This window comes from Myotis yumanensis, unplaced genomic scaffold, assembly GCF_028538775.1.
Source record: "Myotis yumanensis isolate MYYU_CA2020_CCGP unplaced genomic scaffold, mMyoYum1.0.hap1 SCAF_16, whole genome shotgun sequence".
Classification (NCBI taxonomy): domain Eukaryota; kingdom Metazoa; phylum Chordata; class Mammalia; order Chiroptera; family Vespertilionidae; genus Myotis; species Myotis yumanensis.
The window spans coordinates 42795945-42823889 of record NW_027223767.1 but is presented as its reverse complement, the minus strand read 5'-3'; the positions used below and the strand labels follow the sequence as shown (position 1 = coordinate 42823889).

General features: G+C 46.9%; 2 protein-coding genes across 2 annotated transcripts; one reads left to right on the top strand and one right to left on the bottom strand.

Moving 5' to 3' along the window:
* The first annotated feature begins 761 nt into the window (after positions 1-761).
* UBE2Z (ubiquitin conjugating enzyme E2 Z) lies at positions 762-15816 on the top strand. The gene is made up of 7 exons (XM_070394355.1): positions 762-1174; positions 3031-3103; positions 4970-5157; positions 7466-7577; positions 9271-9383; positions 10037-10127; positions 13773-15816. Exons 1-7 carry the CDS (start codon positions 852-854, stop codon positions 13941-13943), a joined length of 1071 nt encoding a protein of 356 aa, XP_070250456.1. The 5' UTR covers positions 762-851; the 3' UTR covers positions 13944-15816.
* Positions 14680-25572, bottom strand: SNF8 (SNF8 subunit of ESCRT-II). Its single transcript, XM_070394356.1, has 8 exons — positions 25428-25572; positions 25025-25075; positions 23278-23416; positions 22372-22476; positions 21298-21370; positions 20268-20409; positions 18373-18447; positions 14680-17345 (listed from the first exon to the last, which is right to left on the bottom strand). The coding sequence occupies exons 1-8, from the start codon at positions 25479-25481 to the stop codon at positions 17208-17210; spliced, it is 777 nt and encodes a 258-aa protein (XP_070250457.1). The 5' UTR covers positions 25482-25572; the 3' UTR covers positions 14680-17207.
* Positions 25573-27945: the final 2373 nt, after the last annotated feature.

The window sequence follows — 27945 nt, the reverse complement described above, 5'->3', positions numbered from 1 at the left end:
TATTATTTTTCACCTTACATATCTCAGGAAAGTCCTGAGGAATCCTTCCAGGGTTTAAACTCACTGCCCCTTGCTTGATTCCTGTATATTCAAGGGTTTGTGCGAAGAAAACACAGCGAGCTTGGAGTCAGGAGGCCTGCATTTCCCTTCACCAAGCTTCTCTAGGTCTGTTTCACGATCCCTATGGCAACGCCTAGCAACAGTGCCTGGCATTTAATAGTCTCTTCATAAACATATGTTGAATAAACACTAAAACGAGATCGTTTTTTACTCGCAGGTTCTGATTTCTTCCTTCCTCTTGGTCCGGTTGCAGGCAGGGGCAATGGCAGCAGCGAGGGTGCAGAGAGGAGGGATAAGTCACAGAGCCTCTCGGACAGCAAGGGACCTAAGCGAGTTGCCCAATCTATTCAGCGTCTCCTGCAGGAGGCTGCCCCCCCACCCCCATCCTACCCCACGGACCCGTCTGAGGGTCGCTCTCCTTAAGAGGGCTATGGCCCTCCCTCCCTCCCCTTCCAACATTGGAGAGAAGTGTTAGCATTGGGCTGTCAGCTGCACCCGGGCGCCCGGGGACACGCCTCGGAACCTCGTCGCTCACGGCGCGGCGCCCACACCGCCCAGAAGCCCGGACCTCCCGCCAGCCCCGCCCCCCCGCCCTGGAGGACCGCGGGTGGACGCTCTGGCCCGGCGCCTCTCGCTGGTAGAGGCGGGTGGGCGGAGCCAGCGCCGCGGGGCTGTGGCTGCCGAGGGTGGGGACACTCTGGCCCGGCTCTCGGTGGTGCGGGCGCGGGTGGGAGCAGCGGCCGCTCTGGTCGGCGGACGTGCTGCCGGGAAGTCCCGGAAGCGAAGCAGCGATGGCGGAGAGTCCGACTGAAGAGGCGGCGACGGCGACGGCGGGCGCCGGGGCGGCAGGCCCCGGGGCGAGCGGCGTCGCTGGTGTTGTCGGCGTTAGCGGCAGCGGCGGCGGGTTCGGGCCGCCTTTCCTGCCGGATGTGTGGGCGGCAGCGGCGGCGGCGGGCGGGGCCGGGGGACCGGGGAGCGGCCTGGCTCCGCTGCCCGGGCTCCCGCCCTCGGCCGCTGCCCACGGGGCCGCGCTGCTGAGCCACTGGGACCCCACGCTCAGCTCCGACTGGGACAGCGAGCGAACCGCGCCGCAGTGTCTCCTCCGGATCAAGCGGTGAGCCGGGGTCTTCCTCCCCCAGCCCCGAGCTCCAGGCTCGACCTTCCCTGCCCCCACCCCTCCCGCCACAGCTACCCGCCGCCGGCGCGCCTCCTTCGGCGACCGGTCCGGGGCGTCGGGGCCGAGCCCCCTCTTCCCCGCCCCGCACGCACCAAGCCCCTCCTCGAGTGCCCAGGTCCGACCCCGCCCCTCGGCAGCCTCCGCGAGCCCTCGGTCCCCCTGCCGGGCCCTCCCCCAGACCTCCAGCCCGAAACCCGACCCCTTCGCGCTCCAGTGACACCCCCTCCCGCCCACCGCCCCGCCCCTCTCCCCCTTCCGCACCCCAGTCTTGCTAGGACTCCTTGGAGCTCCCCCCTCGGGGTCCCTCGGTCGGCTCTTCCCGAGCCCCGTTTGTAACACACACACACATCGCTTGCTTTCTTGGCCTCAGACCCGAGACCAGCCTTTGTTTTTATTCCGTTTCCTCAAACCCCCTCCCTAGCGTCCCTTCCCAAGGCTAGATCGCTTCCCGCACATGCCCACAGTCTTCCCTGGACCCCTCCACTCTCACACCTGTTCCAGGAACTCGGGCTTCCGCCCCCCATCTCACTCTGGCATGTAATATCCCGGTCAAGATATTTCTTCCCTGTAGTATTTTTTCCTATGGATTATCTATGGATGATTATTATGGATTTCCTGTGGATTATGGTTTACTTTTCTGAAGTAGATGTACCCAATTCAAATATAGAAACAAGGTCCCAAGTCCCTTCTGTGCTTGCTTCTTGGGTGACTGATCCTGATCATATCATTTAGTTGGTAATATTTTGCAAACATGCTTAGCATAGTTCCTATTGCATAGGAGAAGGGCACTGCTTTTCAGCTGCTGTTAATCCTGAACCTTGGTTGCTGATGACCAGACTCTTTCTCTCCCCATGCTCCCCTTACAGTCCATCGAGGTGTTCTCATCCCCCGCTTTCCAAGTCCCTTCACGTGTATCTCTACCTACCTTTCAAGATTTTAGTGGAAATTAAAGAGTACATTGTGTATAATAAAGTACCTGGCACAGTGTGCGACACAGGACATAGTTTTCCAATCCTGACATACCTTGAATTCTGCCAATACTTATTTTTCTCTGCTCTCCTTGCACTTTTTTATGTCCCTGTGTCCCCTGGTAAGTCCCTAGCCCTTTTCCACCTAGAATGTTCCCCATGAGACCCTTGCTTGCAACTGATGCATTCTAGTTTGTGAGATAGGACCTGGAAATCCTCTCGATTCTGTAGTAGTCACTGCTTGTCATCTTCCAGATGTGAGATTCTCAGCAACTTCGGAGGGTCCCCTCCCCAGCCTGCAGCGATTTCAGCCCCATTAGTCTCCTGGGCAAGAAGATCATTGCTCCCTGCTAGTTCACTTGCCAACAAAGGTCCACAATGGTTTATGGAATTCATTTTTTAGTGGGGTTGATGGTGCCTTCCCAGTTAACTGAAAAAGTTTTCATTTAGGATTCAGCTGTAGTACCTGAGAATCTCGGGGGTGGGAGTGAATGAACTGCCATGTGGGAGGAAGTGAGAGTGAATGGGATGTGGCTTTTCCAGGGTGACATCTGATGCCATGGGGATCTCTGATTTTTTTCCCCCTCTCCTTATCCTTCCCCTGAGGAAACAATGCCCCTTTGATAATAATTTGCTCTCTGTCTGCCTGACAAGTACTCAGCTGAGATTTCTCAGCCAACAAGACAGTGCAAACATTTGTGGTACCAAGCACCACTTTCTCGAACCCTGGCCTCATTGAGGTGATAACAACTGTCCTGTTCAAGGGATTCCCCTTTTTTCTCCTCTCCCTCACTCCCTCCCCCACCTCCTCTTGGTGTTATACAGGGATATCATGTCCATTTATAAGGAGCCTCCTCCGGGAATGTTCGTTGTACCTGACACTGTTGACATGACTAAGGTATGTAACTTGCTGGGAGTCGGGATATATTGGGAAATTGGGCCCATAAAGTTGGAAGAGTCTAAAAGGTTATCCAGCTCACATCTCTGATTGCATACAGAAGGAATCAAGCCCCCAAGAGAGTAAATGGCTTGCCCAAGATTACACAGTGAGGCGGAACAAAGCCTGGAACAGGTATCTTATTAGGGTGCCAATAGGTCCTGCTTGGCTTGGAAAATCCCAGTTTACACCTATTGTTCCAGCTTAGCTATTAATAGGGCACTCTTTCATTCTCAGAAGTGCTTCAGTTTGGACAATAAATTATGTGGTCACCCTACCATTGTACTACCCAACTCTTCCCATCCCACCACTCGTGACCTTTAAGTGTGCTGCTATAAATCAGGTGCAGAGAGGGTTGGGGATAGGGCAAGCTCAAGTGAACAGTGTTTGTAGTTAAAAGGCATTCTTTAGGCTCCTGTCCCTACTGGTTGCTTCTGAGTATCCCTTCCACCCAACTACCTTTCTTCTCTTGTCCTTCACACACAAAACAGAGAAAGCTTAGTATGTAATGTCAAATTTCTCTGGCATAGATACCCAGGCTTCTCTGTCATCGAGTGTTCTACCCTCAGAAGTGAATTTGCACTTAAGCTGATGTTGGGAAGAAATCAGATTTCCTAAATCTTGTGTTTAATGAAAACTCATAGTTACAAATTTCTTAACAGTAGATTCAGATTTTGTATTGTTGGTATCTGTTATGAATAGGATTCTCTTTCAATCAAAAATTTTTTTGTGGTTAAAAATGTTTTTCCTGGGACATCTTGTCCTCGGTCAAGTATCAGTATTAACATGCTAGTCCCTCGATTCCCAGAATCGGTGCCATGTTGATGCCAGTTGAGCTTGCTATTCCAGTGACTGAGGCTGAAAGAAAACCTAGGGTGCCGCCAGAGCAAGGCAGGGGCTACACACTGAAGCGTTGGGTTGTAGGTCCTTCTTGCTGTTCGAATTCTGAGTAGACTTACATGCCTAGGAACCTTGTAGAAGAAGAAATATAACTGAGTTCAGATGAGGGAAATCTTGTTCAATAATCATGGCTGGAGGAAGAGAATTTAGTATTCTAAGTGCTACTGCATTTTTTCTTTTTTAATTTTTAAGAAAATTAACCTACAGTGCTGGGGAAAGTTTTAGGATGGTCTAATGGCTCTGAGTAGACCATGAAGTTTTCCCGATTTTTCTTAGTACCTTTGACACAGCTGGATGCTCCCTGAGACACATCCTCTGCAGTAGGTTTGGTCCTCTGTAGAGGAAGTAGACACCCTGGGCCTCCATCACAACCCTCAGCTCTGTACTGTCACTGGCACCGGTGCTGTGGCTTCCAATCCCTTTCCTCTTTTCCATTCATCTTACTTCCCCTTTGTGCCACATAAATGGAGGGTGGAGTTGCATCATACGCATGTTAAACTTGGACAAACCCAAACATACATATTCAGGAAAAAATACATATTTCTTAAAATTAAACAGGTTAGGATAATACTTTACAGATGCATATTATATTTTGCACATTGGTGTTCTATCCATTTGCTATACATAACACTGGTCAGAGAAGTTCGAGCAAAAAAATAGGCTTTAAGGGAGGATGATTTTGACAAGATTGACTTTTCACCTTAGGCTCTACCTTTAGAATGTAACCCCTGAGTAAGATGCCACTCCACTGGGCCAGACATGTTTATTAAATATGAGTGAGCACAGGCTGTTCATTCTGCATGGAGAGGATATGGACTGTGGATACCAGAGGAAGGTCCTGCTTCCAGCACGGGTAGCAAGTGGAAGCCAGGAGGGGTTGGGACGGGACATCACCTCACAATTTTGAGATGGGGTTTTATTTTGCAGATTCATGCATTGATCACAGGCCCATTTGACACTCCTTATGAAGGGGGTTTCTTCCTGTTCGTGTTTCGGTGTCCGCCCGACTATCCCATCCACCCTCCTCGGGTCAAACTGATGACAACGGGCAATAACACAGTGAGGTTTAACCCCAACTTCTACCGCAATGGGAAAGTCTGCTTGAGTATTCTAGGGTAAGAGGAGACTTCTAAGTGGCCAAGTTGGTTGTTAGCAAATAATTACTCTAGGCCAGCCTTTATCAACCGGAATTTCTCGTCTGAACTACAGAACACAGAAAATAATTGGAGTGACTATTTCCTCGATTCTCCCCAGGATGGTCCATAACTAGTATCGTTCCAGATGCAAAAGAGAGAAGTTGATTCATTACATACAGTGGATGCCTTAGTGAAGTGGTTCTCCCTGAGCAGCACCAGCATCTGGGAACTTGTAGCCTTACAGATTCTGGGCCCCCCCCACCCCCCACCCCCAGACTTACTATATCAGAAACTCTAGGACTGGGGCCGAACAGTCTGTGTCTTGTAAGTCCTCCAGGTGATTCTGGTGCACACTCCTGTTTGAGAACCACTCCCGTAGGGCATCAGGGCTTAATTCTCTCCCAAACAGGTTGAGAAAGGCTGCAGATCTGTGCCATTCAAAACTGTGGGTGTCTTATTTCTGAGTCTCTCAATGAGTGGCTTTGGAGGCGGTGATGATGGTGATGATAATTATGATATTTTAACAACTGAATGAAAAATGCCTGAGGTTGGAAATCACATCACATACAAAACACAGAAGTTTTAAGTACATTTCATTTCTGGGTGCAACTGAGATTTTGCTTCATGTAGTTCTCATCCATTCCTTTTAATTGCGTTAAGGGGTTGAAAATTCAGAATGGAAATATCTTCTAGTATATTCTGAATTTGGTCCTTTTAGTGTGGTCTGAATTTCCCTGGGGCAGAGAGCAAGTGCAGGTTGCAGTTGAGAAAGTTACCCGTGCTGGTGATACTGTTTTCTTTCTTCCTGTCCAATAATTTCCAGGGTTGTGTGTGGACAAGGTAGCTGACACAAACTGGAGACATGATATATATATATATTTTTTAATCTCTCAGACCTAGGGGTATATTCTATAATTGTGACAGTAAGGAAGTCCTGTAAAGGAGGTTGTCCTTAAAGAAAGTCCTTCATCTCACTAGGGTATATAATTGTCTGCAGGTAGGATAGTGGTCTGTGTAACTCACAGTGGTAAAGAAATTTAGTTATTGCTTCTGTATGAAGTTTGTTCATGAAAGTGTTTTGTATTAAATTCTCCTTCATTAGGCCAATATAAAACTATTTTGAGCAAACACTGGCTCACAGTAGAAATAGGGGAAGCAAGATGTTGGTGGGTAAAAGTGGCAGAAGTATGTTGGGTGGAAAAGAAGAAGCTACCCTGAAATTGAATATTTGCCACAAAGAATTGAAGTAGAAATTTCCCGTGAGTTCTTGGGTGATTATATTCACTTTTATTAGCCTCATTTCTTTCCTCCCTACCTAGAAAAAAATGCTGGGCTGACTTACTGACAAAGGAACTTTAATGAAAGTACCATATTGACTTGAATCCCTGAATATGTGACACCTTAGCACAAAGTTTACAGTTTTGGGGGGAGCAAAGCTGAGAAGAACAGATTGAGAGGTACTGAAGAGCAAGCTCTGATGTAGTTACTGTTTCACATCGCTTACTTGGGCTTTCCTCAAGTCCAATGGGGAAAGAGAATTGACCGGCTAACTTGAAGAAGCAGTTGTGGCTCAGGTGCCCTCTCATCAGTTACTAAAAATAAGTATTTTTAATGTCCAGCCCACCCTCTTCCTCTGAAAATTTGGTCAGATTTATGAAAGAGAGGAGTGGTTTTTCTCCTATTCAAGTTGTTTTTCATATATTTTCAGGCCCTCCACAATCTAGAAGTGCCCCATATTCTATCTTCATGTCCTTTGGTAGAGTTCTGTAATCCTCCAAGAATTTGACACTCCTTGGGGGCTTGATAGAGAACTGGATCCCTGATCATCAATCCCACCATGTGGCCTCTAACCAGATGGCTTTGTCCCCTCTGTCCCTCTGTGCTCAACTTCTCTCTCCTGACTCCATCACACCCATAAGTAAATAAGTAAGCTCTCTGAGATCCACAGAAGTTAACATTTTGACTCCCTTTGGAGCTTTTTCTCACCTTATTTCTTTCATTCTGATTAACAGAACCTTCCCTAGCTACTGTTTCTTTCCTAACCCAAAGAAAATCCCTTCAGAGTTATCTTGCTTGCTTTACCCTCTTTTCTTTTGTCCCACTTGATAAGAGGATTAGGCAGTTGACTGATTTCTTGTGAATGAGGGTGAGACAGAGGTTGGGAAATCCCCGAGTATTAATAGTGAAAGAGAAAGGTTTTGCTGCTAGGCCCCAGGGTACTTGTGTACTGGTCTTTCCCCCTCTCTGTGCCTCATCCCTCTTCCATTCCCTCTGATGTATTTTGCAGTACCTGGACTGGCCCTGCCTGGAGCCCAGCCCAGAGCATCTCTTCTGTGCTTATCTCCATCCAATCCCTGATGACTGAGAACCCCTATCACAATGAGCCTGGCTTTGAGCAGGTAAGGCCAGGTGGGTCCAGCTCTGGGGTGTGGAATGTTGGGTTTTAAGAGATCTGAGAGGTCTATTTAAGGGTTTTGGGATTGTTGTTTTTAACCTGGCTTAGCCTATGTATTAAACTTGTCACTTAAGAAGAAAAAAAAAAGCTGGAATGCGTGCTCCTCATTAGTGAATTTTTTCCCTTGTAAGTTACAATAACACTCAAGTTATTTCCATTTGACTTGGATTAGTCCACCATGTGGAGGTCAGTGGAATCATTTGGAAATTAACTCCGAGCCTGCTTTGGGGGCTGTGTTATCCAGTGTGTTCTTCTGCATGCCTCCATTCTCCAGTGTCCCCTTGAGGTGTTCTCTAATGACTGCTGCCAAGCCAGACATTCTTTGGGAGTTATGAAATGAGAGTTGCCCCTTGAACAATCCATAGTTGAAAATTCATGTACAGCCCAAGCTGGTTTGGCTCAGTGGATAGCATGTCGGCCTGCAGACTGAAGGGTCCTGGGTTCGGTTTTGGTCAAGGGTTATGGGAGCGTGCAGGAGGCAGCCGATTAATGATATTCTCTCATCATTGATGTTTCTATCTCTCCCTCTCCCTTCCTCTCTGAAATCAATAAAAATATTTTTTTTTTTTTAAAAAAAAGGAAGAAAATTCACATATAACTTTGACCAGGGGTCCTCAAACTGCGGCCCGCGGGCCACATGCAAATACAAATATTGTATTTGTTCCCGTTTTGTGTTTTTACTTCAAAATAAGATATGTGCAGTGTGCATAGGAATTTGTTCATAGTTTTTTTTTAAAACTATAGTCCGGCCCTCCAACGGTCTGAGGGACAGTGAACTAGCCCCCTGTTTAAAAAGTTTGAGGACCCCTGACTTTGACTGTGATGGGCCCTTTGCATCCATCTATTCAACCAACTGTGGATTGAAAACGGTATTTTTGATTCGTGGTTGGGGATGTGAAGATACTGGTTTTTTTAAAAAATATATTTTATTGATTTTTTACAGAGAGGAAGGGAGAGAGATAGAGAGTCAGAAACATCAATGAGAGAGGAACATCGATCAGCTGCCTCCTGCACACCCCCCACTGGGGATGTTCCCGCAACCAAGGTACATGCCCTTGACCGGAATCGAACCTGGGACCCTTCAGTCCACAGGCCAACGCTCTATCCACGGAGCCAAACTGGTCAGGGCGAAGATACTGTTTTTGATCAGCTGTTGGTTGAATACACGGATGTGAAACCTGCAGATGAGAAGGGCTAACTATATTTACTGGGGAAAAATTCACATATAATCAATAATGGTAGAACCGTACAGATGTGTAAAGGAGTTGACCAGGAAGCATCCTGATATCTTACAGACTTTCTAGACTGAGACTCCTAACGTCATTTATGCATAATTGGTTCTTTCTCACCAATCCTTCCCTAAGAGCCTTTCATTTCAGGCTTTGGGAAATTTGATGGATCTAGTTTGTTGCTTATAAATCAAATGACTCGTAACAGAGGATGGGTATTAGTATGCATTGGGAGGAGGTAAACAGTCTCAAAAAGGAAGGCCTAGTTGCTCTTTAATGGGTTTGCCATACAGTGAAAAGATATCCCCTTGTTCAATTGCTTGGGTCACATGCACCATACTAATTCTGAAGTCTTCCCATTGGCATTTTTCTGTGTACTTGGATTCTATGGTGTCTGTCACGTTATAGGAGAGACATCCAGGAGACAGCAAAAATTATAATGAGTGTATTCGGCACGAGACCATCAGAGTGGCGGTCTGTGACATGATGGAAGGAAAGTGTCCCTGCCCGGAACCCTTACGGTATGTGTCTCGAGATCCCACTTGGAGCTTGTATTCCTTTTGGAGATGTAGCTGGTTCATACCTTTGAGAACTTTTGAGGCAAAATCCAGTGTTGGGCACCAGAGGGAGACAGAGAAGAAGCAAGTGGTTTAAAAACATGTGGTTCATGAGGGTTCCCCAAGAGGAAGTTAGAGAGAGAGATTGTCTGTTCTTGGAGAATATCAGGCCTGATAGGAAAGATATAGTCCATATCCTCAGGGAGCCCCCAGTTTCGAGAATCTGGACATAGTAAAGACATAACTGTCTACAGCCAAATGAGGTGTAGAGCACTTCATAATAAACGTATTTCTTAATGTCCAACTTTATTTGTAAGTCTTAAAACAAGAAAAATAAAGTCAAGAGTAATGAAACAAACTTCCTTGGAGAATGTTAAGTAAGGATTGGAATTAAGGATGGCCTATGGAAAACAAATGAGATTGAGCAAGACATGAGTTGAAGTTGGGATTCCAATGATTGGTATTAACAGTTACTCATTTTATAATCCTTAAGATGTAGAGAAATCAACCATGGGCTTAGGAACTCTAGCTGTTTAATTTGGCCTTAAGCTTCGATAGTGAAGGGGTGACCCCTTGCCCCCTTGTTCCTAACTTAAGTTTCTCTGCTTGTTTTCCAGAGGAGTGATGGAGAAGTCCTTCCTGGAGTATTATGACTTCTATGAGGTGGCCTGCAAAGATCGCCTGCACCTTCAAGGCCAGACTATGCAGGTAATGCAGCCCCTGCTGTTGACTCCAGAGGCCTTCCAGCAGACTATGTAAAATCCCCCCTCTAGAGTGACATCCTGTCATAGAACTCAGAGCCAAAAGGAACCTAGTTTAGTTGAGTAGCTGAGGCTCAGAGAGGAGCCTGACTTGCCTAAAGCCATATGGAGTTGGTTCTAAGCTCCTGGCATAAACTAGGTACTCATGAGCAGAATCTGAATCATTCTACCTAGAACTCCTCTTCTTGGTCAGTAGTCTTTTCAAATCAAGAACATGCAGCTCTCTCAGAATCCTAAGGATTGTAAGGGTAGAGTCATCTATTGGAATTCTGTCCCTAGCCCAGAGGGGTGCTAAGAGAAAGAAGGCTTAGAGAAGCATCCTATATAATAAAGAGGTAGTATGCAAATTAAACCTCACGCCCTCACAAGATGGCTGCCTACAACCAGGCCGGCACAGGGGGTTAGTGAGGGACGACCAAATGACTGAACAAGCAGGCTACATGGAGCGACCAGGCCAGGGGGGAGGGGGGGTGCAGTTGGGGACGATCAGGCCGGCGGGGGCAGGGGCAGTTGGGGATGACCAGGCGGGGGGGAGGGGGGCAGTTAGGGGCTACCAGGCAGGCAGGCAGGTGAACTATTAGGAACCAGCAGTCCAGGATTGTGAGAGGGATGTCCAACTGCCAAGGATCGGGCCTAAACCAGCAGTTGGACATCCCCTAAGGGGTCCCAGATTGGAGGGGGTGCAGGCTGGGCTGAGGGGACACTCCCCCCCCCGTGCATGAATTTCATGCACTGGGCCTCTAGTTGTATATATAGTGTTATATGTTGAAAATCCTATTACAAGATGGTAACCAATTATTCATTCTGTGCATATACTGGGGAAATGTGCTTCAGCTTCCAATAAGAGTATAGACCTTGTCCTAGCTGGTTTGGCTCAGTGGATAGAGCATCGGCCTGCGGACTGAAGGGTCCTAGGTTTGATTCTGGTCAAGGGCACATGCTTGGGTTTCAGGCTCAACCCCCAGTAGGGGGCGTGCAGGAGGCAGCCGATTAAAGATTCTCTCTCATCGTTGATGTTTCTCTCTCCCTGCCTTTCTAAAATCAATAAAAATACATATTTTTTAAAAAGAGTACAGAACTTAAGGCTTCTTTAAATAAGAGATTCTTAGTCTGGCCAGTGTGGCTCATGGTTGAGGTTCAACCTATGAACCAGGAGATTACGGTTCGATCCTGGTCAGGGCACATGTCCTAGTTGCAGGTTCTATCCCAAGGTGGGCTATGCAGGAGGCAGTCGATCAATGATTCTCCTCATCATTGATGTTTCTATCTATCTCTTCCTCTCCCTTACTCTCTGAAATGAATAATTTTAAAAAAGAAAGAAAAAGAGGTTCTTATGAAATCAAATTGCAAATAGGCTTTAAAATAAACAGCCTGGTTGGTAGAGTGTGAGAACCCTTAGTCTTGAAGGACTAGTTCTTGAGTCTTTTAGATCACTTACTGGTGATGTTACTTAGAAATATGGCGAGTTGGGTAAATGACTAAGACCTCTTAAGGTTCTCTCTAGCTCTTCTTGGGTTCTTCTCCTCCCCCACTCCCTCCCACTTCCCACCCAACACCAGCAGCAGTAGAAGTAAATGTCTTGTTCCTTCAGGTGCTGCTTAGAAATGTTAGTTTCCCTATCCTTCCTTCAAGGACTTAACACCCAGGAGATTACGGTTCGATTACAGGAGATTGACACTCACCGACACATTTAAACTCAAAGGGTAAGGCCAGCTCAAGAGTATATCAAGCCCTGATTCCTGGTCAGAGCACATGCCCAGGTTTCCAGATTGATTCCCAATAGGGGGCGTGCAGGAGGCAGCCAATCAATGTTTCTTTCTCATTGATGTTTTTCCTCTCTCTCTCTCCCTCTCCCTTCCTGTCTCTCTAAAATCAATAAAAAAATGTTTATTTTAAAAAGTATATTGAAGATGGTGGATGCTGTGGTTTTTCTCATTGCTGGTACCCAGCAGCATTTCCAATATTCAGTCTATTAAGGAAAAATAACTCATGATGAGGGAAGGCAAGGGAGTGCAACATCTGGGGAGGACAGTGGGTAGAAATGGAGCCAATGACGAAAAAGAAGATTTGGCCTCGCTGGCGTGGCTTAGTGGATAGAGCGTTAGCCTGGGGACTGAAGGGTTCCGGGTTCCATTCCAGTCAAAGGCACATGCCCAGGTTGCGGGCTTGATCCCCCAGTAGGGGACATGTAGGAGGCAGCAAATCAGTGATTCTCTCTTATCATTGATGTTTCCATCTCTCCCTCTCTCTTCCCCTCTGAAATCAATAAAAATATATTTTAAAAAAAAAAGAAGAAGGTTTGGAAAATTGATAGCTCCAGAGTAAGTGTGGATTTCAGCCTTTGGAGGGAATGTAACCTTCATAAGTGTAAAATGTGCGCTGTGGTCACAGTGACTGTGATTTGCGTCACCTTGTCCCTGATCATGAGGGTAATATGTGGGCAGAATGAGTGTGGAAGGAGTTTATGTGGGTGAAGCAGACAGATTGTGAGAAGTAAAAATCATATGCCTTTTTGTGACCGCCAAGAAAGTAGTCTCCATTTATTTGAGCCTTGGCCTCACTACTTGGCTGCCATTTCCTTATGTAGCATTTTTAATTCTTTGTTTTGTTTTGTTTGTTTGTTTTGTTTTAATTCCTTTTTTTAAAATATATTTTTATTGATTTCAGAGAGGAAGGGAGAGGGAGAGAGAGAGATAGAAACATCCATGATGAGAGAGAATCATGGATCGACTGCCTCCTGCACGCCCCCTACTGGGGATCGAGCCCATAACCCAGGCATGTGCCCTTGACTGGAATCGAACCTGGGATCCGTCAGTCCGCAGGCCAACACTCTTTCCACTGAGCCAAACCGGCCAGGGCTTAATTCCTTTTTTTATATCCTTCATCCCAACTGTATTTGTTTTTGGACTTTAAGGACAGTTAAGCCCTTTCTGTGTAATGTTTGGAGATCTTTGATCTAGAATGACAAGGACTAGGATCAAGGCTAGTTGGCCCTGGCATGATGCCCAGAAACCTGCACAGGAATATGGTGATTGGTCCCTGGGAAAGAGTACAGGTGCTTATTTAGAAGTCAGAACTAAGTTCTAGACCTCTCTGTGACCTTAGAAAACAAATTACCCTTTTTGAGTACACTAAGTCCTCACTTAATGTTGTTAAGTTCTTGGAGCGGCAGCAAAACAACATATAACAAAACCAAGTTTACCATAATTGATATAAAGAAGAATTGAGTTCCTAGGCATCGGTGTTGAACCAGAGTGATTCGAGGACCTATTCTATAGGCAATGAAGGATAATTTCCCCCTTGTATTTCTCTTGCCTTTAGTGTCCCCCTCTGTATATTGGCTTGTTTCTGAGGAATGCAAACACACTTGAATGTTGGCCAAAGCCAGACCTGTCTGGGGCAGTACATGTGCCATAATATTCCTGAACAAAGATTATGTTGTCTGCTGTTCAGAACTGTCTGTGCTGTGCCCTCCTCTCTTCCTACGATTCAGAAGTTGAGCATGCGTTTCACATGGGCCCAAAGCTGCTCTCGCTAGGGTGAGCCACCCAGACTTGCATCTTCCATCCCCCTTGTCTCCTTTCCCCTACAGGACCCTTTTGGAGAGAAGCGGGGCCACTTTGACTACCAGTCCCTCTTGATGCGCCTGGGACTGATTCGTCAGAAAGTGCTGGAGAGGCTCCATAATGAGAACGCCGAAATGGACTCTGACAGCAGCTCGTCTGGGACAGAGACAGACCTGCATGGGAGCTTGAGGGTTTAGATCCTGCTCCCTTCTCCCTTCCCCCCACTTGAGAGTCCCAGCAAGTTCCTTCCCCCACCCCAGGGGTGGAGAGGCACTGTGTATCTCCCTCCAGCGTGATGTCATCCTGCAAGATGGCAAGAACCAAGCAAGCTTGGATCTCCCAGGGTGTGGGAGTGGGGAGGCTGTTCCTGATCTGACTTCCCTGGCCCTCGAGCATCTGGGGCTGTGTTCATCCCGTATCAGGGGCCAAGGGACCTATGCAGGAGCACCTAGGGCGAGGGCCTCTGGCAAAAACGGAACAACCAACACACCTCTCCAAAGGGCCAGCTCCTTAGGGATAGTTGGGAGACAGAAATTGCAATTCCAAGAGGGAGTGTGCCCAAATGATTTATGGGGTATCTGGAAGGGAGCTTGGGGTGGGGGGCTGTCTGTGACACTTAAGCCGTCTGGGTGGTTGGTTGTCTGTCTGTCTTCAGTCTTGAAGCAGGGCTTCCCAATGCCCTTTTTCTCCTTGCCTCTTTTCCCCCATTATTTCCCATGGGCCAGCATAATTTTGTTTTTCCTAATTTATAGTCACTGTTCTAGACAGACCAAAGAGAAGGAACAGTGGTGGAATCTAGGCTGCTGATCAGTGAGTTTTACTTAGCACCTGAGCACCTTTCTCTCCTCCCATCCCCTCACCCATTTCTAGATTTAAGACAGAAGGTAAATGTGATGGGACTGAACCAAAGTCTTGGTAAAGCCTGCACAGGTACCATAGGAAACTGAAAGTACTATTTATTCCCAAAATCATTGATTTGAAAAGTTCCCACTTCAGGCAGCTGCTGGATGTATGATAGAGCCACTATGTAGAATAGTCTCTTACAGGTTTTCATCAATACTAGTCACAATGAGGGTATTTCTCCTGGGTGGGGTGAGGGGGGAGGCTGATGCTAATCCTGTCGTATTTTGTTTGGCTGTCCTTGTGTGCTCCCCCCATCCCCAGCCTCTAGTCCCCCTTTCTCACATCAAGGCCCAGGGACTAGTGGGGAGCAAGGGTAGCCAATGGCAGAGGAGATTGGGGGTGGAACTCTGGAGACTCCTACCCCTCTCTCCCTGTCCCTCCCTCCCAGCTGCTGTTTGTCACTGGCTCTGATGGGTGTTTGCCTGGCTGTGTTGCTTATCCGTATTTAGCTGCAGTGATCCTTTAGCTGGTTGGCTCAGAAAAATGTGCTTTAGGTGCCCTGATACTGGGCTTCGAGGGAGTCCGTATTTCCCATTTTGGAGGGGTTGTCCCCGTGCTTTCCAGATTCTTATGTTACGGCTCCCAGTGGGTTATTGGTGACCCGCCTGACACAGGGCCCCAATCAGTATCCAGCCACATGTAAGAGAGAGGATAACTTGTATTTGCTCTTCCAGCTGCTATGGAGGCCTCTGCCTTGTGAATCATGGGACTTCCCTGGGGGAGTTGGGAAGGGGGTTGGGCACAAAGGAGAATGTCCTACTTGGGGGGGTGCAGGAAGCAAAGAAACTGGACAGGAAGTGGGTCTGGAGAGCGGAAGTTTATCTTGGATATCTAAAGGGTGGTCTTTCCACAAGGAGACTCAAAAAGGCACCCTGCTTCCAATTTCCCTCTCCCATTCCCAGAGCTATACAGGGCTTAGCTTGCCCTTGGTCTGTCGGTCCAGTGTTGTCTGTCATCCATTTAAGTGTTCCCACTTTCAAGTGACAATCTTCTCCTTGGCCCTGCCATGGGCAGAGCATGTCTGGCATACTGGCCTGACTTTTACTCCCTAATCTTGAGGACATATATGCACAGGAGTCAAAGAGATGTCTTTATATCTGACTGTACATAAATGAAGTTTTTTGGGTTTTTTTTTTTTGGTGCAATAAAGTTTGTTTGGCAGAAGGAGGAAGCGCCTATGGGTGTGGGAGGGCTTGTGTAAAGGAAGAATGGGATATTAACAACTAACATCTCACCTAGGTCAGAAAGTAAGTGCTCAGTGAACGGTCTGGAAGCTAAAAACGAGTTGCATGATGTGGATGAGAGCAGGACTACTGGTAAAACTTCCACCAACCAGAAATAGGGTCTTTTTTCGAGGCTGTAGCTCTGGCAATGAAGGAGAGCAATGCCATTGGAGTCTCAGTTGCTTCCAAAGATATACCTATTCAGAAACTGGAAAGTGAGTGTGTCCTACAGGCACAGAGAGAGGTAAAGATGGACAAGCTATATCCCCTACTAAGGGAAGGGTGTCTTAGTATGGATAATCCATTGGGTTTTGTTTTCTGGGAGTTTAGCATTCAGATTGAAAACAGAACTGAACTAGCCTTCCTGCTCATCGCCACCCCTGCTTTTCTGGTGCAGAGGCTTTTCCTGTTCACTGACCATTCATGGAGAAAGGATGTCCTGCCAGCCTGTGTCCTGCAGGGTGGGCTCAGGTTAGTGGGCCTGGGCTCTAGTTTTGGCTTTGCTTCTTAAGCTGGTGGTCCCTGGCAAATTAGATTTCTTACCTGCAAAGTTAAGGATACCTATTTCTTTTGTAAGGTGGTAGTGAGGATTAAGAGGTGTATATAGAAATGGTCACAGGGTAGGGATTCAGTAAATTACTTCCTTTCCCACAACTAAGGCTACAAGGACCTAGTGATCACTCCAGGAGGAAAAGCTAGTAGGGAATTTGAGAAACAATATTACATTCACTATTAGTCAGTTCCCCTTAAATCCCATTGTTTTCTTCCCTATAACCACCATTTAACATTAACCTCTATTTCCTTCACACTCCTAGCCGAGTCTCATAACCTGGAACCTCTACAAGAGGATGCTGGAAGAGTGAATATAATTTACTAGTCGGTTAGGATCTTATTTGAGATAAAAAGAAAAAAAAAAAACATTTTATAAGGAATAAGTTTGAATTAACAGAGGCTGTAATTTATGTCTCAGGGCTACAAAGAGACTAGACTGTCTAGCCGGGAGACAGATGGCCTTCATTCTAGGCCCAGCTCTACCATGGACTTGTCAATGACCTGTGCAAGTCATTTTACGTGCTCGTTGTTCTGTTACTCAGGCTATCCTTACTGGATAAATGAGGTTTTCTCCAATAAAGATGCAATGTGAAGGCACTTTAAAAAATAAAATAAAACAATGAGTGAAGAATATTGGGGGAAGAAAAAAACTTGGAACATTTTTTTCTGTGTGTGTTTTTTTTCTTTTTCTTTTTTTTAAACAAAGTTGTCCAGGTTTTGTTCACCCACAGGTCCTCCCTCTTCTCCCTGCCTGCTGCTGAGCCCCCTTCCACACACCCAGAGTCAAGGGAGGGCTTCTCTGGCCTCCTCAGCTGTAATCTCCTGGGAGTAGAGGTCAGTGAAGAGAGCAGGCAGCCAGTAGTGGGCCTCGCCTGGGGCCTGCAGGTCCAGCCAGGCCAGCCCTTCCTTCAGCAGGTGTTCCTGGAGGGAAAAGGAAGAATCATTTGAGAAAGGGGAGTTCCCACAAACAAAAGTAGAGCATCCCCAATCTCATTCTGGCTTCAATGGGGTTTTCAGATTAAGTCTACACAGTGCCTTCACACATTTACACAACTAAACTGTAATGATCTGTTTGGCTCAACCTTTGAGGTATGAAAAATGCCACCTAGTCACTTAACCTGTGCTGCTCAAAAAGAGGGTACAACCACAGAAGTACTTGCATATGGCCTTGAGCTAATCACAGACTCCATTCCCTCAAGCAAAATGGAGATCACTATCTTTCAGTTACTTTACTGGGTAACGTGGGTAAACCTTTTTGGAGAAGTTAATCCAAGTTCATTATTAGTATTTATAATGGACTCAATTCCTACAGCTGGAAATAGGCTCAAGATGAGTTTGTTCTGCCCAATATTAAACAGATGTGTATGTTTACCTTTACAGATGTCTATGTTAACATTACAGATGAAGTTGTGTCTACAGGTTAATTGTCTGGATAAGAAAGAAGGTATTAAAAGCCTACATTTCCATGCTTACTCCCTCTTCACAACATCAATCTTTCATTAGTACCATGAAACCTGTATATATAAAACTATAACTATATGCAACAGTATATAATTATAGACATATATGCAATAGTATATAATTTAGGTATGTAATTATCATAAGTGTTGTTAATTTCTTTCACTCTGAACTGTTACTTCCAGTATAAACTATATTAACCATCTGGCCACGTTCTACTGGTCAGGAGAGAGAGCAGGTGTTGGTGATCCTCTAGTAGTGGTGGCAGCCCGGTTTTACATGTGTCAAGGTTAGCAGCCTGCCTTTATGCATTCTACCTCTCGGTGCCATCTTCAGTGAAATGCCGGGGTTACTTTCATTGTGGCAGCAGTAGCCTTCAAGGCAAGAGGCCAGCAGATCAAGGCTGAAACTCCTATCGGTGTGGTTCCTGACCACCCACTTCCTCCCATTTGGGGCCCAGCTTTTCTGGGTCATTCCAAAAGTCACATACCAGCACATGCCGCGCTCGCTCTGTCTCCCATTTAAGACTGGCTTTGATATCACTGACAGTCACGTAGCCATTTTTCTGAAAGGAGGAGGAATGGGAATTTTTAGAACCCAGCCTTTGCCCAGGGACAACTGACTTACCCAGACAAGAGGAGGAACTGTCTGTGGGCACAGAAAGCCTAAGAGCATAGAAAAAGATTGTTTAGAGGTCCCAGCAGAGAAAGGAGGAGAAGGGAGGGGTGACTCAGGTAACGGGTAGGTTGAGTGATTCAGTCTTAAAAATTAGAGTCCCCAACCCCGGTGAGGTTGAAACGGCCCCCGTGAGGTAGGGACGACCCCAGTCAGGTCGAAACGGCCCCGGCGTGGTAGGGACAACCCCGGTCAGGTTGAAACGGCCCCCGTGAGGTAGGGACGACCCCGGTGAGGTTGAAACAGCCCCCGTGAGGTAGGGACGACCCCAGTCAGGTCGAAACGGCCCCGGCGTGGTAGGGACAACCCCGGTCAGGTTGAAACGGCCCCCGTGAGGTAGGGACGACCCCAGTCAGGTCGAAACGGCCCCGGCGTGGTAGGGACAACCCCGGTCAGGTTGAAACGGCCCCCGTGAGGTAGGGACAACCCCGGTGAGGTTGAATCGGCCCCCGTGAGGTAGGGACGACCCCGGTGAGGTTGAAACGGCCCCCCGTGAGGTAGGGACGACCCCAGTCAGGTCGAAACGGCCCCGGCGTGGTAGGGACAACCCCGGTCAGGTTGAAACAGCCCCGGTGTGGTAGCGACAACCCCAGTCAGGTTGAAACGGCCCTGGTGTGGTAGGGACGACCCCGGTGAGGTTGAAACGGCCCCCGTGAGGTAGGGACGACCCCGGTGAGGTTGAAACGGCCCTGGTGAGGCTCAGACGGCCCTGGTGAGGTTGAGACTACTCCAGTGAGGTTGGGACAAATAAAGGGGACCAGTATGGACTGATGAACAGGTGTAGATACAGAAGCAGAGCAACATTGAACAGAAGGTTAAACTACAATGGGGAGCCTGGGGAGGGTTGGGGGGGGGATTAAGAGACCAACTGAAGGACTTATATGCATGCATATAAGATTAACCAATGGACACAAGACACGGGGCGGGGGGGCGGGGGGTAGGGGCCGGGGGAATGTCATGGGGGGGAAATAGGAGACATATGTAATACTCTTTGTAATACTTTAAGAAATAAAAATTATAAAAAAAAAAAAAAAAATAAAAAAAATAAAAAAAAAAAAAATAAAAATTAGAGTCCCTGGCACTAAAATATTAATTTTTACTTTCTCAGAGAACTCTAGTATGACAAGGGAAGATTCAGAATGACTAAGTGATAGGAAAAAGTGGTGATAATCTAAAATATTTAAATATTCAGCCCCTGCCTGTCTCACCCTCCCTGTTCTCCATTCAAGAAAAGCCCCTCCCTTATTAGTTTTGTTCTACATTACAGAATTAAGAAGACTGAACATGTCTTCCTTAAATACATGATAAGGACTTGGGGGAGGATGGCCTATGCTTAAGGCATGATGAGGAACAGGGGATGGCAAACAAGATTTAAAAATTTGTTTTAAAGAACCCATAATGTAGTTTTAAGAAGACATCCAAGAATCTGTCTACCCAAGGAAATATGGTTAGTTGTCTGCATGTCTGTCTACTCCACTAGACTGTAAGCTCCTTGAGAGCAGGAACCATGTGGTACCATTTTTATATGGCCCACGCCTAGCCCAGTGCTTTGCACTGTCGCTGCTCAATAAATGTCTGCTAAATAAGCACAGGTCTGAGTAGTACATCCATTAGACAGTTTCAGCAAAAAGACTTGAGTGATTGAGATCAAAGGTGCTCCAGATCCCCTCCCTCCCATGCAACACACACACACACAGGGCACAGCAGTACCTCTGCCAGCTGCAGCACCACAGTGTGATCCATATTGAGCTCAGCTGGAACAGATTGAATGAGGTAAGTGCCGCTGACAGGGATGATGCCGAAGCCAGTGCCAAGGGCCTTCAGTTTCTTGATGGCCCTGATCAGGTCATCTCTAAAGTGAGGAAGAGCTGCTGAAAGACCGTTGGCAAAGCAAACCTAGCAACAATGCAATTTCAGCTCTGCCCTGGGCAGAACACCTTGACAGAAGACTCCAAAGGCTGTACAACATTTAACTACTTCAGTAAAGAGGGTTAAAGGGCACCAAACTGCTTGAACATTCAGGGAAGATGGTCAGGCTCTCCACTCAACAAACTAACTCAAATTAGAGGAAAAGAAAACCTGCGAAACAATGTGTAGACCATGTATTCAGCCCACACACGAACAACCTTTTTACCTTTTCTCAAATTGGAGTCACACATGGGGGCTGGGTGAACCAGAACAATTGATACCACATCTTCTAACCCGTGGTCGGCAAACTGCGGCTCTTTGGCCCCTGGAGTGTGGCTCTTCCTAAGCCTTAGGAGTACCCTAATTAAATTAATAACTGTGTACCTACCTATATAGTTTAAGTTTAAAAAATTTGGCTCTCAAAAGAAATTTCAGTCGTTGTACTGTTGATATTTGGCTCTGTTGACTAAGGAGTTTGCCGACTACTGGTCTAACCCAATCCCCTTCCCAAGCCTCTCTGGGCCCCTGCCACTCTACCTGATCTCAATCTCAAGAGTATACAAAGACCCAAGAATGTTTAAAAATATACATATGTATGCATGAGGGGAAAACAGAAGAAAATATATCCAAATGTTTAACAGTTCTCTCTCTCAGTTGAGAAATAATGAGTGGTTTTTGTGTTTTTTATATCTCTGTATTTTTGAGTTTTCTGATCATAATGAATAAAATGATTCCTAAACTATACTAGACATAGAACAGTAAGGAGAAAAGATATCCATCCGCTTTTTAAAGACCTTTCTATACTCCCAAGAGGTTGGAAGTTAAGACCTACTGGCTGACATCCTGAGCGAATTTGCCCCTTCCTTTTAACACCTGTTGATGTAGTTCCTCCAGAGTTATTAGACCTATTGGAGAGGGGAGACAGAAAGCAGAGGAAGGGTTACCTTTATGGCTAATAAAACAAACAAAGGCAGCAGCATTTTTGAAAAACTATAAATGCATCTTCACATCAATACTGTCTACTTATAACCAATGATTTATAACCGGTTTTTTAGGTTTTCTCTTTAACTTCAACACAGACCATTTAATGTGCTTATTAAGATGACACTACTGGCCGAAACCGGTTTGGCTCAGTAGATAGAGCGTCGGCCTGCGGACTCAAGGGTCCCAGGTTCGATTCCGGTCAAGGGCATGTACCTGGGTTGCGGGCACATCCCCAGTAGGAGATGTGCAGGAGGCAGCTGATCGATGTTTCTCTCTCATCGATGTTTCTAACTCTCTATCCCTCTCTCTTCCTCTCTGTAAAAAATCAATAAAATATATTAAAAAAAAAAAAAAAGATGACACTACTGGATGACCATATTTAAGGTCACATTTTGTTTTATTTTTAAACATGTTTTTATTGACTTTTTTTTTTTTTTTTTTTAGGAAGGGAGAGGGATTAAGAGAAATATCAATCAGCTGCCTCCTGAACACCCCCTACTGGAGATAGAGCCTGCAACCAGGGCATGTGCCCTGACCGGGAATCGAACCAGTGACCTCTTGGTGCGTGGAATGATGCTCAGCCAACTGAGCCACGCAGGCCAGGGCTAAGGTCACATTTTAGAGAACACAGACACTTAGTTGGCATTTTCATACCCTATTTCCTACCTCCTTACTATTTTCTGCGATGAATAGAGGCTAGACCTTCCTAGCCAAAGATCTTTGAAGAATAGAGACAATCATCCAGGTAATTCCATTTACCCTGGCCATAGAGACCTACCAAGAATTCAAGGGCATGAAGCAGCTAGATGCTTCTCAAGACCTTATTGGCCTGCAGACGGCAGGGTGGGAAAGGTTATTTTTCAAGGTTTATTCTCTCTCAGAGAAATCCAAAGCCCAGTCCACAAAACCTAACCACCCTCACCTCCATTCCGGTGCTTCAGGGCCAGGCACACTTCAATAATCTGGACGCCCAGTTCATAATAGAAGTCTCCCACACCTAGCATCTCAGACCAAAATCCTTTTCCAGCTGAAAGAAAAACAAAAGCCAGGTATTCATTAGTTACATCTTTTCTTTTAAAGCTACCCTATGGAACTCTTCCCTGCCTAGCACTAAGTCCTTCTGTTCCAATATTACTTAGGATCTTCAACACAATCTGACTCTTGAAACAGGCTCAGACTGTTGTAAAGGGTAGGCAATCTAAAAGGCATTTCTATTTGGCTGCTGATTCTGGCTCAGGATACTATAAAAATGAGTTTTCCTTTCCCAAAGTATACAGTGAAACATAATGGGACATATGGTCTAGACAAGGCTAAGAGAAATACACAGACCTAGCATTCAAAAATCTATTGAAGGCAGTATTTTGAGTGAAAAATGCAGGTTACAGCGTTGTACTTATAGCATTAATCCCATATATGTGAAAGAAAATTATAATATGAAGGTGTCTCGAAAGATATACCTTAACAGTACTTTATCTCTGAAATTATAGGACTGAGAAGACTTCTACTTTCTCCTTTTCTTTTTTCTCCTTTGCTGATTGCATGATCACACATTATTTTCATTAAAACTAAATATTTTTTAATAAAGGGAAAAAATGGCCATAAAAAATTCCACTGTAGGTCATTCAAGAGAAGAACACTGGCTCCTCAACCTGCATTCCAGCCTCTCCATCTTCCCCACTCAATGTCCTGCTGGGCACTCTGTAAAGACAACACTTTATCTGCCTGCAGTCCCTTCTAGAAGATGCCCCTGTCCCAGCAGTGATAACTAGGTAGCTTCTGACCCTTGGGAATCCTAGGAGAACATAGACTCCTACAGACCACTCCTTACAGGCCAGAGGATCCACCCCAATGGTGGCACACATATCCTGGAACTGAACCCGAAACTCAGGATTCTTCCGGATTTCTTGCTTGTGTTTGCTGGCAAATTCCTCCAGGTTGGTCTTGAACATGTCCAATTGCTTCGACATCTGTAAGATGGACAAGGGGGAGGGTAGGATTAGCCCCCCTAGGTGAGAATCAGATGTCAAACATAGGTCCTGGCCCAGTGGCAGTGCAAAGGCTGAAGGAAGGTATGTCCTCAGACTTGCCATTACGCTGTTTTCTGTTCCCTTTCTTTTGATCCCTGCCTCTCCTTCACAGGTCTGTTGGCAGCAGAAATGAGATGCGATCATGTTTCCTTATTTCGAAAATACACTTTTTTTTTTCCTGTTCTAAAGTCAAGATGCATCTAACAATGTGCACATCTAATGTGGTACTTCTTTTCCCCAGGAAAACTGTTATTAAGTTGAAGATGAATCTAGTGAGTCATTTTGTCTTCAAAATGAGGGACTGCAGCATGCATGCAATGGGAAGGCTTCAGCCACTGAAAGAAAGGCTGGATAGGAGAACAAGGAAACCTGGCATGAATTAGGTGATGCAGTGGTTGTCTAATCTGAGTCATGGACCTCTTTGGGGATCAATTCCAGATAAAGAATCCCTGACTGAGGGCTATGGGCCTTCCAGATTACATTCCAAAGTTAAATACAAATATTTTGGGGATTTTCTGACGTCCTGTTTGTATTAACTCCTTCTCACAAAGCCTGTCTTCTACCCCACCAAGAGTAACGTCTGGCCCACTCTCTCTTCACTTGCTGCACATGAGAAACTTACATACTGTTTAGTCATTTCCAGTTGTTTCCTGCATGCCACCTCCCCATGAGTGAGAGCTTTTGAAAAGCACAACCTGTGCCTACTCTCTTTCCTCAGTTCAAGGGCCGATTTCCCTCCTTAACTGCCTTCTCTTCTTCACCAGTTACAATAACCGAGTAAACGCAGGGCAAGCACAGAAAAGGGAAATGGTTAGAAAAGGAAGCTGTGCACCCGTCATTCATACACACTTCTGGCATATGACGTCATGATCGTGGTGATGGGTGCCATAGGGTAGGCAATATTTTCATGTGATTCTTAAGAATTTATTTAAACTTGTTAATATATCTTTATTGATTTCAGAGAGGAAGGGAGAGGAAAAGAGAAATAGAAACGCCAATGATGAGAGAGAATCATTGGTCGGCTGCCTCCTGAACGCCTGGGGACGGAGCCCAAAACCTGGGCATATGCCTGGACCGGGAATCAAACTGTGACCTCCTGGTTCATACGTTGAAGCTCAACCCCGATCCACCGCAGCTGGTCTTATTCTTAGGAATTTAAAGTAAAAACTCCAAAAAAGACCTAAGTCAAACAGCACTACTACTTACTACCCATGTAACCTTAGACAAATTACTTAATACACAGGGTCCTCAATGTTAAACTAAAAAGAACAGTGTTCCTTCCTGGCAGGCTTTTCAGGAGGAATGAACAAGACAGTCTACGTAAAGAAAATGGACACATGCCTGGCAGGCTGGGAGCGTGTAGTCACTCAAAGATGGTAACTATCACGACCATCAGCAAGCCACCGAAAAGATCTGAGGCGCTCAGAAATCAGGATTTGCCAAATATCCTCTTTTTAACTCAACCCAAACAATCCAGTTTATACCAAACGTGTCCTGCCCAGCCTCGTGGGGTCTCCCTTCCTGCCTGGAGCCTTCCAGCCGACTCACCTGGGCCAGCTGGTCCTCGGCCAGGACAGTCCCCCGCTCCTTGTACTTGGCCTGTCAGACAAAGAGACCAGCATGAGTCGAGCGAGTGGGCGCGGGGGGCACCCGCTCGTACTGCCTCGCTGAGAAGACGGTCTCTCTTCACTGGCTTTGCTTAGGGAGAGGGATGAGGAAGTAGAATGGACGGACGCCTGCAGGAACATGTGGGGAGGTGGGGGGAAGGGCTGGTGGATTTGGGGGTGCTGACATTCCAATCCACCGGAAGCCGGAGACACTCCGTGCCCGGTGCCCGAGAAGCCCGCGCCAGACGGCAGGGAGGCCGTTTGGGGGGACAGAGCTCCGCGCCCCAGAGACGCCGGCTCCCCGCGGACCGGACATGGCTGCGGGCCCGCCTTCCCCCGCTCACCTCGGCGAGCTTCTTCTTGGCGATGGCGCCGGCTCCCACCCCGCGGCGGTGCATCCCGCCGTGGGCCCGCGGGCCACCCCGCCGCCGGGACCCCGGGCGTGCACTTCCCGGGATCCGCCGCCCGCTCCCCAACGCGGAAGCGCGGTCCCTACGTCATCTCCGCGCGCCGGAAGCTGCGCGCCGACTTCCTTCCGCGGGGCGCAGACTTCCCAGCGCCCGGGCCCCGCGCTGCTCTTCCCGGCGGCCGAGGTCCGCGAGGCTGGCGGCGGCGGGGAAGGCACGGGCTCCGCGTACCGGCCCGGGCCGTCCTGGTGCGGCCTGCGCTCCTCACCCACGGGGACGTCTCGGACTCTCCTCTTCCCGTGGCCGCCCCTCCGCCCGCACCCCAGGCACCATGTCCCTGGCCGCCTCCTTAGTTCTTGGGCAACGCGGCTTCCAGACAGCACAAAGCAGAATCCGTTCCAGGCGAGCAGGCCTTGCCCGTGGGAGGCACACGCTTTCTGGCCGGCGGAGGCCTGGCGGTCAGGACGTTGGACTCTGGAATCGGATTGCTGGCTCCGTAGCCAACTTCCATTGCATGTGGTCCAGTAACTCCAAGCAAATTCTCTCTCTGGTGTTGCCGTTTCCACGGTTGTGGTGAATGACACCTACTCGTGAAGTTGTTGTGAAGATTAATTCAGAAAGTGTGTTAGCAAAGCATTTAGTGCAATGCGCGGCGCATCAGTGAAGTATCAGCTGTGACGGTTAGTCAGCAGAGTTAGTAAAGAGGGGCGTTAGGCACCTGTGTGTTTAGGGAACTCCCTAGGTGACCCCCCCCCCCCCATAGTGATTATTGAGTCTAACAAAGGAGTTAATATGGAGGATTCTTAAGTCAGTGAGTTAAGAAGATCAAATTTTTGTCTTAGGAAAAGTAGTGGCGACCTAGACTTAAGTCTGTTTCTGCCAAATAAACCAGAAATGATGGGGCCAGAACTAAGATGGTGGCAATAAAGGTAGAGAGAATGGGACAAATTCAGGAGATGGGAAGAAGGTGAAATGCTAAGACTGACAAGATGGGGCCAGAGTAGGTGGGGAAGTCAGCAGGATGCTCAGTTTTCTGGCTTGAGCACCAGGGGTGGTGCCACAGGGGAGAGGGGGGACCCCAGCATGAAGTTGGGGCAATAATTAAGAGTAGTTTTGAACATGTAGAAATTGAGGTCTCCGGGCCATCACAGGAGAGGTGGCCAATTGTTGTTTCTGTATGAAGCTCTACAGAAAAAGTTGGGCTGGGAATCAGATCCAGGTGAAACCAAAGTGAATGATGTTATTAGAGGGGGTTTAGTAAAAGGATAAGAGGATGGTGCAGAGATGGGTAGCAAGATGTTTAGTTGCCATTTGCAGCCTTAAGAGATGATGGAGGTGTGAGTCCTATGAGCCTGGGTCCCTGAGGGGTTTTTGGGGCAGAGTTGTTACACCAGCCCCCTACTGCCTGCCTTTGGCTGTTTACAAGAAAGATAATTTTCTATCTTGCTAAAGCCACTGTTATTTTGTATTTTTCTGTTACTTGAAGCAGAATACAGTCTTAACGGATGCACGGACCAGGGCTAAAACAATCACTCAGCCTTTCATAATTATCTTTCAGATTCATTCTCATACACATCCTCAGACACTAAGCTCAGATAGCATAAGCCCCTTTAGACACAACCTTTCTCAGACACATATTTGTCCACTTCAACAGATACTAGCTTTTTCAGACCCTACCCCCCACACACACTGACCTCCAATATACCTACCCTCCCCTTTTCTGTGAAAAACACACTAGTCCCATACTGATACACTGACCTCATATCCTCATTTTCCTACTCATTTCCCTAACACAAAAACTTGGTCCTTTAGGTACCCATTGACACCAGCTAGATACACCTGCTTCATTTATCACTTTTTTTTTTAATCCTCACCTGAGGATATTTTTTCCATTGATTTTTTTTTTTTAAAGAGAGTGGGGGGGGGGGGAGGAAGGAGAGGGAGAGAATGAGAGAGAGAGAGAGAGAGAGAGAGAGAGAGAGAGAGAACGAACACAAGGATGTGGGAGAAAACCATCAATGAGTGGCCTCCCGCATGTGCCGGGGATGGAGCCTGCAACCAGGACCCTAACCATTGAGAAAAATCGGCCAGGCTCATTTATCACTTTTTGACTCACACTGTATGACCCCTGAAGGTGCACACACCGACCCCTCACTCTCACCCTTGACCTTAGATTTAACTATTCATATCCTCAAATGCACATATTCATATTCACTCCTTTAGATACACACATGGACCCTTGACAAACCTCATTGCCATCCTCAAGCAGATATGCTTATTCCCTTATTCGTACACATGTGTTCTCCTTCATACTTTTAGAGAAGGGATGCTGACCAGTAATATGCTAGTGTTTAACAGCCTCTCCAGGTGGGAAGGGAGGCTCTGATGTATATAGTATTTGCCGATTGCCATGGTACAAATCCTCTAACCAGGGCCAATTTCAAGCTACCCGTGG